Here is a 16121-nt window from a genome sequence, read left to right on the forward strand (position 1 = left end):
CCCCCAAATTCCTGTTGAGATTCTAACCTTTAACCTAATGATATTGGGAGGTGGGACCTCTCATAGGTGATTAGGTGCTGAGATTCGTGACCTAATTAAAGAGGCCCCAGAGAGCTCCTTCTTCCTTCTGCCATGTCATAGTAGAATAAGACAGCCATCCAAGAGGGACAGGCCCTCAACAGACACCAAATTTGTTGCTGCCTTGATCTTGGACTTCCCAGACTCCAGATTTTTTTTTTTTTTTTTGGTGCTGGGGATTGAACCCAGGGGCACTAACCACTGAGAAACATCCCTGGCCCTTTTTTGTATTTTATTTAGACACAGGGTCTTGCTGAGCCACTCAGCACCTTGCTAAGTTGCTGAGGCTGGTTTTGTACTTGCAGTTCTCCTGCTTCAACCTCCTGAGCTGCTGGGTTTACAGGTGTGCGCCGCCACACCTTTCAGCCTCCAGATCTTTGAGAAGTAAATTTCTGTTGTTTATCAGCCACGTAGCCTATGGTATTTTGTTACAGCAGCCTAACACAACCTGACACTTGGTAGGTGTCCCATAGTGTTTGTTGAATGAATGAATGAATGTGGCAAGAAGGGAAGCAGATTCCCCTTTCCTGGTTCCTAAGTATCTCTGGGATCCAAATGGCCTGTCTGAGGCCCCACAGAGCCACAGTGTCTGGAGCTCCCTGTCCTTCTGCCCTCCCCAGTCTCTTCTAAGTTCTTGGGGGTTTGGCACTTGGCACAAGCTCCCAATCAGTCCCTTGCTGCCAGATACTTGGTTTGGAGGTTCCTAGTGTCTCCTAGCATCCTCCTTCCCTCTCACACCCTTGCCCTGTCTCGTGTGCACTCTGCCCCTCTGGATATTGTCAGAAACAGGCCAGCTATCTGAGGAACACCTTCATGTGAGGCCCCAGTCATGTATTTGTTTGCCCTAGTGGCTTGTGAGGATTATCTGCACTGGACGGATGAAGAAACAAGAGCACAGAGAGATTAATTAACTTTCCTGAGGCCACACAACAAAGAACCGCCAAGCCATATTTTGACCCAAATTGCTGGCTCCATGGCCACACAACTGCATCTCCACAGTTGTCCTCAGATACACTGTGACAGTACACCCACACCCAGATTCACAGCCATCCAGACCCACAGCCACAGTCCTTCACACCCCACTGCCCGGGGGAGGCAGGCAAGTGGCCAAACTTCTGTTATAAACAGGTTTTTATTAAAGATGAGAAGCCAGATCTTTATTAAAGATGAGAAGGGTGCAGGAAAGGGGGACAATGTCTCCTCTGCCCACTGCATTTGGCTGCTCAGGGTAGGGGAGCCCCCTCTGCTCCACCCATGCCCCCCAAGATGGCACATCTGCATGAGGCTGAGGCATGGGGGGCAGTGTGAAGAACAGGGTGAGTTCCAAGAAAAAAAAGTTCTTTCCCACAGCCCTAATAAATAACAGAAGGGTTGGGTGGTGCGCTGGGCACAGGCAAGGGGAGACACAGCACCCTGAACCCCAAAACATCTGAACTGGGGTAAGCCCTGCTTAAGTAGGGAGTCAGGTGGGACTGGATGAGAGGGTGCATGTGGGGGAGGGGCTGAGGGAGAAGAGGTACCCCAAGGACCCTGCCATGGAGGAGCCTGCCCCCCACCCTCCAGCTGGACCCTGTGATTCTGAGGAGAAAGGATCTGGTGGCAAAGGCTGAACCCTTCTCCCCCCTCTCCTCTGCACATACTTAAACACAGGCGGTCCCCCATTGACTGGAATCATACCCACCCACTCTAAACTTCTGAAAGCCCAGGGCTCCTATTGGCCATTCAGACACTGAATGCAGGCTGAGTTGCCCTCTTGCCTGAGGATTCTAAGAAGTGAGAGGGAAGCTCCCATTGGCTAGAGTAAACCCCTTTTGGGTAGAATTCTGAGAACTGGGGGTTCTCATTGGCTGGGCAATGGCCAATTGAGTCAAACTTTAGCCCTTAGAAGGACAATCCTAGGTACAAGGGCCCAACCAGCAGATGTGCCCACTGGAATGTCCCAGAGGGCAAAAGAGGCAGGGGTTCCCCTCCCCCATATCCTTCCAGCCATCTTCTAATGTCAGGGCCTGGCTGGTTTGTGGACAGGAGGCTTTGGCACTCACACGGCACACGCACATACACGTGTGGCAGGGAAGAAAGAGGGACATGGGCAGGTTCTGGGTGGATAGGTGGGCCTCACAGCAGGTGGTCGCGACTGGCAAACAGGTAAGGGCTGAAGTTGTCCCGGTGGAAGGGAGAGGGGTAGAGTCCACTGAGGGTATACAGGTCCCGCAGCAGGGGAGTGGGCAGCAGCAGCTTCCGGCCACGTCCACCACCCCCACCTGGCCCCCCAGGTCCAGGAGAGGAAGGTGAGGGGCCCTGGCTGGGAGTTGGCGCTGGAAGGGGCAAGGGCAGTGGTAGGGGCGTTGGCTCAGACCTCAATCGAGGGCGGGGCACACGAGGTGACGAACACATGGCTGGGGCCCTAGAGGACACACAGCTGGGGATCAGGTGGCCACGGCGGGCGCAGTTCTGCGGCTCTAGAGGGCAGGCATCAGAGAGCAGGGCATTAGAGATCTTGGCAGGGGGCCATGAAAGTCTAGGTGAGAGCGCAGTGGCTGCCCACCAGGAAGTCCTCCCTTGTTTGTCCCCCCACTGTCCCCACACTCACTGGATGGGGTGAGCCGTGCCGGTGTCGAATGCGGCCTGCAGGCCTCGGGTTCCTGAGACAAAGAGGCAGAGGGAAGAGGCTAGAGGACCCCTGGAACCCACCGTCCACAACCAAGAAAGGCTCTTTAGGCAAAGAACCCAGTGGAAAAGACAACCAGAGTTCTCTGGATTAATGGTGTCCCCTCAGCGGGCAGAAGGTGTGCACTCCCAGTCTTCAGGGCTATTCCCTCCCTGAGACCTAGTCCGCAAGTGTGGCTGACCTCTCCACCTCCCCAGGGCCCTGCCATCCTACTTCCTGCCTGTCTTCCAGCTTCCTTGGGCCTTCTCCACCCACCACCCTCTCCAGCCGGGTACAGCCCCCGGCCCCCCTTACCTGGGCCACACTTAACTTTTCGAGGGGGCTGTCCATGGTGGGGGCCTGGCCCAGGTCCTCCCAGGGGGAGAGCCTTCGGCCAGAGGGAGGCCGGCTCTGGAAATTGTGCACAACACAGGTGACCTGTGACAGAGGGAAAGGGACTGTTGAGGCCTGAGGCCAATGGCATAGGAGTTACGTAAATATTATCCCCATTTTTCAGATCAAGAAACTGAGGCTCAGGTTTCCACAAATAGCTAACATTTTGATAGTATTTACTATGTGCCAAGCACTGCTCTTGCACTTCACTAAGAGTTAGGTACCCACAGGGCTGGGACTGAGGAGAAGCAAGCAAGGCTGACTGTTAACCCTGTCTTCATTATAGCTCTTTTGGTTTTGGTTATTTGGTTTGTGGTTTTTGCTTTTTGTTTCTGCGGAGCTGGGTATGGAAACCAGGGCCTCACCCATGCTAAGCAAGCGCTCTACCACTGAGCTGACCCCCAGCCCCATTTAAAATTTTAATGTTTTGTATGTTGTGATTACTTGGCATGAATTTTGATTTTAAAAAAGATTTCATTAAGCCAGCAGAGTAATCCCAGCGGCTTGGGAGGCTGAGATAGGAGGATCTCAAGTTCAAAGCCAACCAAGGGGCTAAGCAACTCACTGAAAACCTGTCTCCAAATAAATACAAAATAGGGCTGGGGATGTGGCTCAGTGGTTGAGTGCCCAAGTTCAATCTCTGGTACCAAAAAAGAAAAAAAAAAAAAAAAAGAAAAGAAAAGAAAAAAAAAGATTTCATTAAATTATTTATCTTGATTGCTGAATGTTTGTCTTCAATTTTGCATCCAAGACAGGGCCTTGCCCTGATCCTGATCCTGATCCTGTTATTCCATTTCACAGATGAGAACTTACAGGCCTGGGTCAGGTTAAAGGACCTGCCCAAAGTAATGTGGAGCCCAAGGCCAAGGGGCTGATGGGAGGTCTCCCATGGAGATGGGTGGGTTTGGGGCTCACCAGAAAGGTAGCGATGGCTGCTCCAGTCAGGAAGCCTGCCAGCACGTCCGACCAGTGATTGCGGTACTCGGCCACTCGGACCACGCCCACCAGGAAAGCGGGGCACAGCAGGGCCAGGCAGAGGGAGGGTTTAACCAGGCGGGAACCCTTCACGCGGAACACGAGGGTAACATACATCTGTGGGAACCAGACTGATCAGAGGACACACTGAAGTGAAGTCGACCAACCCTCTGGGACACTGTCTTTCAGGCTAAGAAACAGGATCAAACTTTGGGGCTGGAGGGCGCCATCCAGGACTACAGGTACAGAGTAAGGGACTCCAGGGTTCCAAGGAGCTCTTGCAGAATAGAGGTGTGACTGAAATGGCAACTAGAGAAATCAGGAGTTGGGGTCCTGGAGTCCCATGTACACAGTCTGCTGGGCTAGGGGAATGTGACCAGAGCTCCAAAGATCAGAGGTCGGACCTGGAGCCCTTGTACTACCTGGACTACTGGGTGGGGATGGGATTAGGACGTGGCCACAGAACAAGAGAGGAGTCAGGGTCAAAGGGGCAGCTCTAAGAGTTTCAGCGGGTAGCATGCCCAGCCCCAGGAGGCCACTGCCAGGTTAAGGAACCAAGCAACAGAGGTTGCGACTTTCCCAACAGGAGAGTTAGAGAACCAGGGCAACAAGGGGCGGGCCAAGGCCCAGGGGAAGGGCTGATGCCCACCGTCTAGCCCCCACCTACTCTTCAGGACCTGTTGCCTTGTGGGAACCTAAGGAGCAGAGTTCGACACTCCCAGGACAGCTTCCTGATCCCACAGTGTGGCAGCAAGAGCCTTCTTTTGGCATGGCCTTACCAGGGCAGGAGCCATGGTTAGACACCAAGGGGCAGGTCAATAGACTTAGATTCAGGGTGTGGCCAGGACCCAGGGGAGGAGTCAGAGACCCTAAGGATAGACTCCGCCCTAGGACGGGGTCCTAGCACCCGGGCGTGGCCTCATGGAGCAGGAGGTGGTGAGGAATCTAAGGCTCCAGGCCTGGAAGCCTCCTGACGGCAGCCCACCTCATGCGCATGTTCCCGACCCCTCTGCTCCTCCAGGTGCTCACCGCCGTGTAGGTGACCGCGTAGGCGCAGAGGGCTGCATCCTTGCAGGGAAAGGCGCGGCGCGCAGCAGCCACAAGGCTGGGGCTACCTGCACAGGCACCCTGGTCAGTGACAAAGCGGTCAGGCCCTGGACGGTCAGGTGAGGGTGGTGAGCAGCCCAGGGCGGTGTAGTTGGGGCGACACACTGACAGGAAGTGTGGCGTGGGGTTGCCAGTCACCACCTGCCCCGCATTGGCGAAGATGGTCGTGGTAAAGAGGCCAAAGGAGTACACGCCTAGTGGGGGAAGGAAAGGGGTTTATGCCCCCAGTCCTGATGCCCAATGGCCCTCCCCCTGAAAGCCCCCAGTCTCCACTAGCTGCTTGTCTCCCCGTTCCTAGGAGCACCTTTAAAGCACACCTGGGACCATATTGAGCCAAGGTCCCCCTTCTTTGGGGACCACCATGAAGGACCTCAGGGCCTCCTACCCCTGGAACTTTCACTATAAGAACATGTGGCCTCTGTCCCTCTCAGATTATCCTATGTCAAGAGTAGCCTTGCCTTGGAATCCCATTACAGCAGAGGCTGGACCCTGTAACCAGCATCCCATCAGACTAGGACCAGGCCTGGGACCACCTAAGAAAACCCTAAGGATGGCTGGGCCTCCTTATGCCTGCCCCACTTTTGCTGAGTTGATCCCTCTTCCCCTGGGGCCCTAATCAGCCAAGAGCTGCATCTCCAGCCCTCTGCCACTGGAGCCATGCTCAGATATATGCCCTACTCCCAGCCCCATGACCAACTGTGACTGGGGCCCCAGGTAATGTGACTGGGAGTCTCACCTGCCTGCTCTGAGGCCCCACTGTGTTTGGCCACAGGCATGGCGCTTTCTGTGCCCAAGACTCCCCGTGTTCCATTTTTGGGCCCTCTTCCTCCAGGTGCCATTGTAGTTGGGTTAGGCCCCTCCAAGTCCCCCAGAACCTCCATTTTATTTCTAACTGAACCCAAGTCCCTCTTTGCCCCCTGAAGTCTCCGTCACGCCAACTGGAAGACTTTTTTCTTCATACCCTGAATTCTATGATGGCAGAACCAGTCCTTCTCCCTTTGCCTATGCAACTGCCTCCCCCTTTCCTATTACTACAGGGCTGACCATGGGCTGAGGCTCTCACCCAGGAAGCGAACCAGCCTCCGCAGCGGGGGGCTGAAGCGGCAGCAGGCCCCTGACACGATGGTGCTCTCCCCGATGACAGGGCTGGCTGAGGGTGGCGCGGGGAAAAAGGCACGTGCCAGCTCCCCCAGCAGGATCTGTGGACAAGACCAAGGTGGGGTCTCCCTGGCCTTCAGGCCCATATCTCCACCAGCCCATGTGGCCTTTCGGCCTCCTGGGAGGTCCTCCCCAGGGTCTGACCAAGCAACCCACACCATCTCACCGTAAGGGTGGGCCCAGCAGTGACCAAGGCATAGATGAGGGCGGGGGGTGCTCGGCTGGCAGCCTCAGGCCCCGGATAGGGCTTGGCGTAGGTGCTGTCATAGCAGAAGAACCCCTGGGTGTGCACGGGGAAGGTGTCTGTGAACTCCAGGCGGTAAGCAAGCAGAACCACAATACCCAGCAGCACTGACTGCACCAGCCAGGGCAGGAGAGAGCAGAGAGAGAAGAGAAGGTCAGAGGCTCTGCGGCCATGGAGACAGAGAAAGATAAAGGAGGGAGACAGACATGAAGATGAAGAGGGACCACGACAAGGAGGGAGGGAAAGAACAGAGGGGAAGGAGGGAAGAGAGAGAGGGACTTGGGAAGAAGAGAGAAATGAGGACAGAAGTGAGAGAAGACAGGAGAAGGGGAAAGAAGAGGAAAGGGGGGGAGTGGGAGAGAAAAGGGAAGAAGAGGGAATGAGAGAGAGAGGGAGGGTAGTGATTATGAAGGAAGAGTGAGAACAGGGCCCAGGCTCAAAACAGAAAGACAGACACACCCAATGGGATTACACCTGAAATTATACTATGGAGAAGCTTCCCACTAAGACTTTTTCTGTGAATTTATACATTTTATATTCCTAAGAGCCCTTGGAGAGAGGGACTCTAGTACACCCATTTTAAGGATGAGGAAACTGAGGCTCAGGTGCCAACACACTTAAGAATCCTGAAGTATGGATGGACAAGGCAGAGTGGGATTAGAATTCAGAGAAGGACACTTTCTGAGCCCAAACTTGTAACCACTTCTCAAGAGAAGGGGGACAGCAATGGAGATCCTTGGATAACAGGGAGAGATTAGGGAGAGATGGAATAATGGATCCACGTGGGGACCTGGCAAAAGAAGGGAGACTGAGGTTGGGCAGAGATAGAAGAGACAGGAAGACAGGGTGCCACCTCTGGGAGAGGTTCTGGGGTCCTCACCTCCACAAAGACAAAGCAGGGAATGATGGAGAAACTCCTCTTCGGGTGAGGTCTCCCTCCCGCCATAGTGAAGGCTGGGCCTGCAGAGCAGGGGCAGGGAGTGGGACCGCCAGGGCAACCACTGGGACCCTGGCTTCATCCCTGTGGCCACAGGGACCACTGGTTCTGCCCCTTGAGCCTTCTGGACAGCTTTGTACAATCCAGGTCCTACTTCATTGGCCCCTGGGATACTCCACCTCCAACACCACCTTTAACCTGTCAGGAACCCCAAAGATTCTACAGTGGTCCCCTTCTACAGCCTTTGGAGCTGGTAACCAGAGGCCTTTTAGGAGGACCCTCCCCACTTGCCTTTAGAAGGGCTCCTCCATGACACCCACCCCCACCAGGTTTTAGGGGATTCCTTGCTTTTTCCCTGGGGAACTCCACGCTCCATGCCCCCAAACCCTGCTGGGTCCCTCCATGAGGCCTTTTCCCATGGCCTCCGTGGGGGTCCCCTCCGCAGTCCCCGTGGGCTGTGGTATCTGGTGCGGGCTGATAGCCAGGCTTGCCTTCTCTCCCAGCTGCTCTCCCTCCTCCCCCACCCTCCCAGCCAGCTGCCTCTCCCCTTCCCTCCGCCAACCCTCTAACCTCAGTCTCCAGACTTCAGGGGTCAACAGTCACACCAGCTCACACCCATTCTCCCACCTGAACTCACCTGTGAAAATGCCCTAGGGCTTCTGACAGGCTGCCGCCACAACCACAGACTCACAGCCACTCCTGGTGGCCAGCAGGGCAAGGATAGTCACCCCCATTGTGAAGATGTGGAAACTAAGGCCCAGGTAGGCAAGGGTAGGCACTCTGGGTCCAAAGCTCCATCCACGAGGCTCGTTCTGCCATGTGACATGAAGGGTAAGGGTCACCAGAGGCCCCAGATGTCCCCAGAGTCACCCACATTAGCACCCTCACAGTGTACAACCCAATCACAGCCTCCAGTCCCAAATACTGCACCCCCATGACATTCATTCATCTGTCCCAATGAGGACCAAGAGCACAATGCTGGGCGCCTGCCTCATGGTGAACAAGACAGGGCGCTCATTCACACAGGTTCCCAACACCCACAACCTTCTAACAGCATTCACACACACACACACCAGGCACAGCATGCACACGGCCCGTCATGGACACCCACACAGATCAAACATGTCCCCCACACAGTCACACAGTCAGGGAGACCAGGAGACCCTACACATGTCACAGCTACAAGAACAGCCCCACACAAGTCCTCATCCTGTCACAGTCATGGAAGTAGACTCAGGCTGCCAACACACTTAAGAGTCTCAGTATAGAGAACCACCGTACACAATGGGAGTCACAGACCGGGTCACAGAGTCACACCCCCAGTTACAAGGCTTTCAGTGACAGCCACACACATTAACAGTCTCTCATCCATTCTGACAGTCACTGGAGAGACAACGAGCCATCCACAACCACAGCCACATGGTCACACAAGGGCATATCCATGGACCATGACAAAGACTCATATATGGTCACATAAGGCATACAATCACAGACCCAAGCCGGTACACTAAACAGCCACACACTCACACCATCAGAAAGAACACACAGCAGCAGCCACACAACAACACACACACACAACCATACTGACACCAAGAGGACCACACACAGTAAAAGCAATCACAGTGCCGCCAGATAGAAGGCACAACATCAGAGAGAGAGAGACACACACACACACACAATCTGAGTGACACTGACAACAGCAACCTCACGACAGAGCAGACACACACACGGACACACCCGAAGTCACACAATCACTGCCATACAACCACACAACGACAATTACACAACCGCACACTGACACACAATGACAACCACACAATCAGTCACCCTCAGCCACCCTCACCACCGTCGCTTGGCTCCTGACGTGGAGTCCTCTACCCATGCTCCCCTCCCCCAGCCCGGTCTGAAGCCCCAGCTCGCCGCCTCCCTTCCCCCTCCCGGTGCTGGACCCGATGGGACCCAACCTCGGAAACCGGAGTCCGGGCCTCGACCAGCAGACGGAAGATGGGACGCCCCCGGAGGGGATGAGGGGGGAAGAGGACGCCTCAGGCCCCCCTCACCCGGTGCAGGCCGCCACCGCCGCCTGAGCCCCCGCTCCGCACAGACGGCCCGGGTGCGGCGGGGCAGAAAGACGGACGTCTGGCCGCGGTGACGGACGCGGAGACGGAGACACTGTCGGGCCGGCGGGGCGGGGCGGCGCAGGCTCCGCTGCCGCGGGAGGGGCGGGGCCTCCAGAGCCTCATTTGCATCGCCCAAGGGCGGGGCCTTGCGGCGCCTCCGGAGCGTGTCGGGGAGGGGCCTCGGTTGCTCCTGGGAGCGGGGCAACTTGGCACAGATGAGGGTGGGAACGGAAGGACGGGGGCGGAGGAGGAGGACCCTGGGGTGGGAGGCCTCGAGAACGGGAGGGCGGGGCTTCCCAGCGTGACGCTGAACCCCTCACGCCCTCTCTGGGCCTCAGTTTCCCCATTTGGGCATTTGTAGCAGAGGGCCAGATCCTTAGGATTCCCCAGAAAGAAAAGGCCCTGTGGCCAGTGTGGAGAGATTGTTTGGTCACTCGTGTCTGGACATACTGACCCCTGACCTTGTCATATACTAAATCTGGTCTCACTCTATCCCCTGACTCTAGCCCGCACATTTCGAACAGTCCCTGGGGTCTCTACACCTTTCCTGACACTGCGAAGTAAATGGTGGGAGTAAATGGAGGGAGGGCACAGGAAGGACAGGAGCAAGCCCTCAGGGGTGGAGGAGGATCTCGGCTAGTTTATTCTCTGTCTGGAGGGGTCTTCAGGAAGAGCAGTCCCGGCTGCTCAATCTGTGGAGAAAGAGGGCGGGTCAGGGCCTGGCCCAGGGGACTCCAGGGCTTCAGGTCAGGGGCCAGATGCCCAAGGAGGCAGCTGGGGTGGTCGTGAGGGTCTATGCTGTTGGAATCAAGGGCAGGCCAGAAGGGAAATGGGTGGGGTGGGGGTCAGGGAGGATCCTCACCGTGTGGAAAGGATCGGCTCTTGCCGAACTGTGGCTTATCAGAGTCTGAGTCTGAGTCCCAGGAGGGGAGTGGAGGGCTCAGGCACCGGTGCCCATTGTGGCCTGTGGAAGAGACATTGTGGCCCTTCACACATGAGCTCTGAATGTGACCCTGAATGACCCCTGGATGAAACCTCCGATAACTCCTTAATGTGACTTCAGAGCATTACTTAATGTAACAGTAACCCTAACCCTAACCCTAACTATAAAATAAGACCCAACACCTGGGCGTGATGGCACATCCCTATAATCTCAATGACTTAGGAGGCTGAGGCTGGAGGATCACAAGTTCAAGGTCAGCCTCAGCAACTTAGGGAACCCCTGTCTGAAAATAAAAGATAAAAGGGCTGGGGATGTGGTTCAGTGGTTAAGCACCCCTGGGTTCAATGCCCAGTACTGGGGGAAAAAACAATACTAAATCTCGAAAGATGTGACTCTCTAATAGAACCTCTGAACATGACCCCACTAAGCAAAGCTGGCTAATGACTCCACCCCCCACTGTGAGTGATGCTCAGTCTCCTCACCCCTGAGGCTTGAAGCCCGGGGGTGGACCCCCGAAGACATAGTAAGGCCATCAATGGAGTTCTGCAGCCCATGAACAGCAGACCTATGGGAGATGGAGAGATGTGGATCCCCCAAGACATGGACTGCTCCAGGTGGGGACTACGCAGGGGGAACCCTAAGGGAGGTGAGTCCTGTGGGGAGAGGGAGGTCTGAACTCAGATGGGTTCCAGGTTCCAGTGGTCACTGCCAGATGGAACTGGAGGGAGCTGGTCAGATGAGGCTCAGCAGTTAGAGGTCAGACCGAGGGCTGGGCATCACCATATGTCACTCAGTTCCTTCTGGAGGTCATCCTTCCAGCAGCCATTGCCCCCCAGTGGCACCTCCTCAGTCTCTGGCCAGGTAGATGGATCAAACCCCTGCTGCTTCATCTTGGTCAGGACCTGGGATCCGCAGGGATGAGAGATCAGACACAATGATAACAATGACGATGGTGAAAGGGGACCATTATGAGAACTTATTATATGCCAGGATGCATTCAAAGCACTTAACCTTCAGTGAACCCAGCTACAGGATCAGGGAGAGCTATGTCATTATTATACCCATGTCACAGAGGAACAAATTGAGGCCCAGAAACACAAAATGACTTACCTGTGCTTGCACAGTGATAAGTGGCAGAGCTGGGATTTGAACCCAGCCTCCAGTCTGATGGCAGAGGCTGGTAGAGACCCCACACTCCCACCTTGCCCAGGGTCCCCCATCTGCTCCGCTCACCTTGCGGCATTTCACCTGTGTCTTCTGCATTTTCTGGATGTTCACCAGGTTCTGCGCGATCTCCTCCTCCTGTGCCTCTGTGGGGGGAGGGGGCTCAGGGGGACAATCACAGCAACAGGCCCCCACTCTTGGCTGTAGGCTCCAGGTACTCACGAAGCTTCTGATAGATGAAGGTCACCTCCTCCCGTACCAGCTCCAGCTCCTCCCACAGGAACTTCTTGCTGAGGAGACAGGGCAGACTAGACCCATACTTGCTACCTTCTCCCAGGTCTCCCTTGCCTCCCAGGTCCCCATCTGTTCCCCCCCACACACACCTGCCTTACTACTGTCCCTTACCTCCCACTCCTCTCCTCCTGACCACTCTTCTCAGCCTCTCCACTCTGTTGGCCTCCATCTTCCTGCCTCCTTCCCCCCTCAGCCTCCCATACCACCCCAGCCTCCTCAGTCCCTAGCCTCCTTCCCCATCCCAACTCCAACTTCTGGTCTCCCCTGCCTTCTGGTTTCCCAGTCTCCCCAGCACCCTCTCCCCAGCCACCAATCTCCCCCCCTGAGCCACTCATCCCTTCCTCCTATCCCCCAAGCCTTTCACTGAGCCCTCATCCCCTTCCCAGGCCTCTCCCTGTCCCTCTTCCTGGCCTTCCCTGCTTCTCACAGCCATCAGGCTGCCCTCCTGTCAACACCCACCTGTCCCTGATTTCTTGGGCCAGCAGCTGCAGGCAGCGAGTGGTGCGGACCCGCTGCACTTCCTCACTGTCACGCAGGGTCTTCTGCAGCCCCCGGAGGCCTTGGGCCAGCGCCCCATAGAGCTCCTGCCGGCCCTGCTCTGTGTCCCACTTCTGGCCCTCCTTCTCTCCCTGGCGGCCCACAGGGCTCAGCACCTCTGCAGAGAGGTTGGGACCTTGACTGAGCTGTGAGGTCAGTTTTAAGCCCAGCTTGCCCTAATCTTGGCCTGACAGGGACCTGGAACTCAGACTGGCTGACCCTGACAGAACTACCCACCAGCCTGACCTTGACTTCCATCCAGTCCTTACCTTCAAGCTGCTGGATTTTGATTTGTTGCAAGCAGCTCTCCTTCTCCAACATGGTCACAGAGTGGTTCAGGAACTCAAAAGCCTGTGAGGGAAGAGGTCAGGCCTGGGGTAGGAAGGAGGGCAAAGAGGGGTAGAGGTTGCTGAGGATGGGGCCAGGGTGGTTTACCTTGGTCTGAGCCTGTAGCTGGCTCTTGAGTGACTCTAGTTCACATCTCAGGAGCTTCTGGGAGTCAGGAATCATCATCGTGGACTTAGCTGTGGGCAGAAGTAAGGGTGAGCTGGGGTGGGGACAAGGGCAGCACAGAATCAGCAGAGGCTCAGAGTAGGGATAGAAGCTGGGGTAGAGTACAGACTGGGGGTCTGCTGAAGCTGGAGCAGGGGTGAATGGTTGGTGATAATGGTGGTCATCTGCAGGGCAGAGGGTGGAAGGGGAACAGCCAGGTTTTTCCCACAGTTACATTGGGAAGGAGGGTTCTTACCTTTGACTTTGGAAGAGCTGGTCTCCAAGGGCTTCTAGGGAAGGGGGACAAGAAGGGAGTGGAAATTTGGCCCAATTTGGAAGGTTGGACAAGAGTTGGGTCTTCTGAGATATAGGTGTCCCAAAACACAAGCGCTGGCAAAAGCTGCCTCCAGGCACATCTGGCTTACACATGCTCAGAAAATGCACTGTGTGGCACATCCCACATGTGTGTAGACCTGTAAGTTGCCCCTGATAGCAGATGCCAGCCCTGTCCCTGGCTTGGGCTCAGGTAATGGCGCTCCTCCATAGGGGCAAACAGCCTTGACAATGTCTGCAGTGGGCATCAATGGCACGACACACGGTTGCCAAAATACAGACACCCAGACATCCAACCTCAGGCACAGCCATGCATGCTAGGTTGTAAGACCCAGGCATCCATTTGCTCACATTTTGACATACAAGCCAAATCACAGCCAGAGACACAGCAAAACAAACAAACAACAACAACAACAAAAAAAAAAAAACCCCACCAAATACACATGACTGCACATCCCTTCCATCCACTCCTTACATTATGGAGATCCTGATGAGAGGAGGACGCTGTTCTAGGTGCTGAACACGTATAGCTTGAGTACCCTTGAAGGTCCCCCTGCCCCATAACCCCTTCCCTAAGTCCCACAGAAGTATACTGCAGTGTTTTCCTAGACTGAAGGGGTTTCCTGGGTGGGGTGACCTTGGCTGTGTTTTGATGCCTCTTCAGAAGATCCTGGTCATTACAGTGCTCCTGCTGGTCTGGGTTAGAAATGGAGGGAGCCCCATGTGGCTGAGGTCCCGAGCCCCACCCTGGTTTCCAATCTATAATCCTCACTGTGTCCTCAGAGGCAGTAGGTTCCAAGGTCTCTGGTTCTGTGGTCCTGGTCCAATAACTCCTACAGTCCACAGCTTTGTCTGAAGAAGACCCTAGTGGGGAGGATTTCCTCGAGGGACAGGCCAGAGCATGCCTTGCATCCCCAGCCCCTCCCCTCTCCAGCCTGAAGGCAGCCCCTCAACAAACTCACACTTCCCATAAGCAGGCAAACACACGTTGGAGGATGAATGAGAAGGGGAGTGAGGGGGTACAGAGTAGTCCTGGTCCAGGGGTAGGCCAGCCAAAAGAGGGTCACTGTGAAGAGGGGGGACAAAGTTTCTTTGAGACCACCCCTCGTATCCCAACACTCCAGACCCTCCCTGACAACCCAGAGAGGCCTCAGCTCTGAATACCCAGCCTCTCAGTTATGGTAGGAGCTGAAGCTGGATGAAAGATGATTCCAGTCCCAGAGGTTAGGTGGGGCAACCAAAGAGGACCTAGAAGACTCCAAAGAAATAAGGCCTTGGAAGAGCCCAGAGATGCAAAGGACCTTAATACTGGCCCTTAAGGGGAGGCCATTCCTGGAAGGAAATAGCATGTGCAAAGGTTTGGAGATGTAGAACCTCATGTTCTGTGTTGGTAAATTCAGGATGGCTGAAGGCAGCATCCAAAAGAAACAGCAAGAAGTCAGTAGAACAGCTCAGTTAAGGCACTGAAGCCAAGCACAGGAGTTTGGGCCTGGCCCTACAGGTGAATAAAACCGGCAGTAGGTGAGCAGGAGAGGCAGGGCATATCTATTCAATAAATGTTAGCTCAATTTGAGCCCAGGCCTGTGCCAGCTAAGGCTGGGAACAGGAAATAACTTAGCTCTGGTTCTCATGTGGCCCCTCCTGTAGAATCAGAGCTGACACAGATGGAAAGACCTGGGGCAGATCTATTTGGAAAAACTTCCAGGTGAAGGGCACCTTGCCCTGGATTACACTCAGCCAGTTCTCCAAACTTTTCTACCTTCCTCTTCTGTTGCCCTTGCTGAACTCTGCCTGGTGTCCTTCCCCTGGCCCAGTCTACCTGGAGGCTCCTACAAAACCCTACTTGGCACACCATCGGAAAACCTCTATTAATCCTTTTTTTTTTTTTTTTTTTTTTAGGCTCATATTTCTGAGTGTTCACTAAATCTTCACACCAACCCTGTAATGTACAGGTTATTCTGCCTGAAATTTTCTAGGGACCCCTTCAAGAGACACTGATTTAGGGAGATCCTCATCTTCTGAGGCAGGAGAGCATTACGGATAAGAAACGACACCCTCCAGCTGGACAGTCAAATCCCAGCTCTGCTGCTTCCCAACTGTGTGGTGTTGGAGAATTCTTGGGCTTCTCTATGCCTCAGAGTGTCTCCAACCACGAAAATAGGATATCAATGTATCCATTTTACGGGGTTGGCATGATTCAGTATATTGATCCATGTCAATGCTGGCATAACATAGTGTTGATGGACCTGAAGACCATGGGGGATCTGAGAGATTTGGAGGGGGGAAAGGAAAGCCATATCTGAACCTCAGCTGCAGGAAGTCGTGCCTACCCTTCCCTGCCCACCAAAGTTGATGGATTCTTCGGCCCTCCTCCCGGGAGAATTCTTTGGGAAGGGGGCGGGGTCAGCAGCCTGGGCCCCGCCCCCAGGTCGTGAATCCTGCCCTAGACAAGCTCCGGACTGCCTTCCATCCCTGCCTACCGCATACCACCAACCTGTTCATGCTCTCCCATCAGGGACCGCGAAGCCAGTCCCCAGCTGTGACGCTGAAATTTGATCCTATGGGGGCACCATCGTATTTCCTAGGCGCGGAGGCCTAGGAAAGAGTCACAGAGAGGGGTGTGGCCGGCGTTTTAGCTCCGCCCTCCGCCGAGGGATCCGAAGGCCTATTTGGTGCCTTAGTAGCCGCGATGTCATTGG

At 55.1% G+C, this 16121-nt stretch overlaps 2 protein-coding genes across 5 annotated transcripts; both read right to left on the reverse strand.

Moving 5' to 3' along the window:
• Positions 1-1191: 1191 nt before the first annotated feature.
• Plppr2 (phospholipid phosphatase related 2) lies at positions 1192-8264 on the reverse strand. Of its 4 annotated transcripts, none has more exons than XM_076848390.2 (9): positions 8177-8264; positions 7483-7562; positions 6525-6638; positions 6264-6399; positions 5123-5394; positions 4034-4210; positions 3041-3163; positions 2669-2720; positions 1192-2537 (listed from the first exon to the last, which is right to left on the reverse strand). In XM_076848390.2, the coding sequence occupies exons 2-9, from the start codon at positions 7546-7548 to the stop codon at positions 2194-2196; spliced, it is 1284 nt and encodes a 427-aa protein (XP_076704505.2). In that variant the 5' UTR covers positions 7549-7562; positions 8177-8264; the 3' UTR covers positions 1192-2193. The 4 variants fall into 4 exon arrangements, with proteins under 4 accessions (XP_076704505.2, XP_076704498.2, XP_076704522.1 ...); XM_076848383.2 differs by having other exon boundaries at positions 6525-6713; XM_076848407.2 differs by having other exon boundaries at positions 2406-2537; positions 3057-3163.
• Positions 8265-10271: 2007 nt separating this feature from the next.
• On the reverse strand, positions 10272-16020 carry Ccdc159 (coiled-coil domain containing 159). The gene is made up of 13 exons (XM_076848425.1): positions 15917-16020; positions 14385-14488; positions 14060-14286; positions 13346-13379; positions 13033-13121; positions 12867-12948; positions 12520-12715; positions 11989-12056; positions 11836-11912; positions 11383-11504; positions 11085-11167; positions 10522-10623; positions 10272-10351 (listed from the first exon to the last, which is right to left on the reverse strand). The coding sequence occupies exons 1-13, from the start codon at positions 15922-15924 to the stop codon at positions 10347-10349; spliced, it is 1197 nt and encodes a 398-aa protein (XP_076704540.1). The 5' UTR covers positions 15925-16020; the 3' UTR covers positions 10272-10346.
• Positions 16021-16121: the final 101 nt, after the last annotated feature.

This window comes from Callospermophilus lateralis, chromosome 1 (genome assembly GCF_048772815.1).
Source record: "Callospermophilus lateralis isolate mCalLat2 chromosome 1, mCalLat2.hap1, whole genome shotgun sequence".
Taxonomy (NCBI): Eukaryota; Metazoa; Chordata; class Mammalia; order Rodentia; family Sciuridae; genus Callospermophilus; species Callospermophilus lateralis.

What these genes read in the sequence shown, in the direction of transcription:
- Plppr2 (XM_076848383.2), bottom strand. Translation starts at nt 7,548, where the DNA reads ATGGCGGGAGGGAGACCTCACCCGAAGAGGAGTTTCTCCATCATTCCC. An exon ending in CTGCTGGGCCCACCCTTACG is followed by an intron (nt 6,400 to 6,524) that starts GTGAGATGGTGT and finishes TCTTGTCCACAG; the next exon opens with ATCCTGCTGGGGGAGCTGGC. An exon ending in GGCACGGCTCACCCCATCCA is followed by an intron (nt 2,538 to 2,668) that starts GTGAGTGTGGGG and finishes CCTGCCCTCTAG; the next exon opens with AGCCGCAGAACTGCGCCCGC.
- Ccdc159 (XM_076848425.1), bottom strand. An exon ending in CAGCTCTTCCAAAGTCAAAG is followed by an intron (nt 13,122 to 13,345) that starts GTAAGAACCCTC and finishes TTCTGCCCACAG; the next exon opens with CTAAGTCCACGATGATGATT. An exon ending in CACAGGTGAAATGCCGCAAG is followed by an intron (nt 11,505 to 11,835) that starts GTGAGCGGAGCA and finishes TGCGGATCCCAG; the next exon opens with GTCCTGACCAAGATGAAGCA.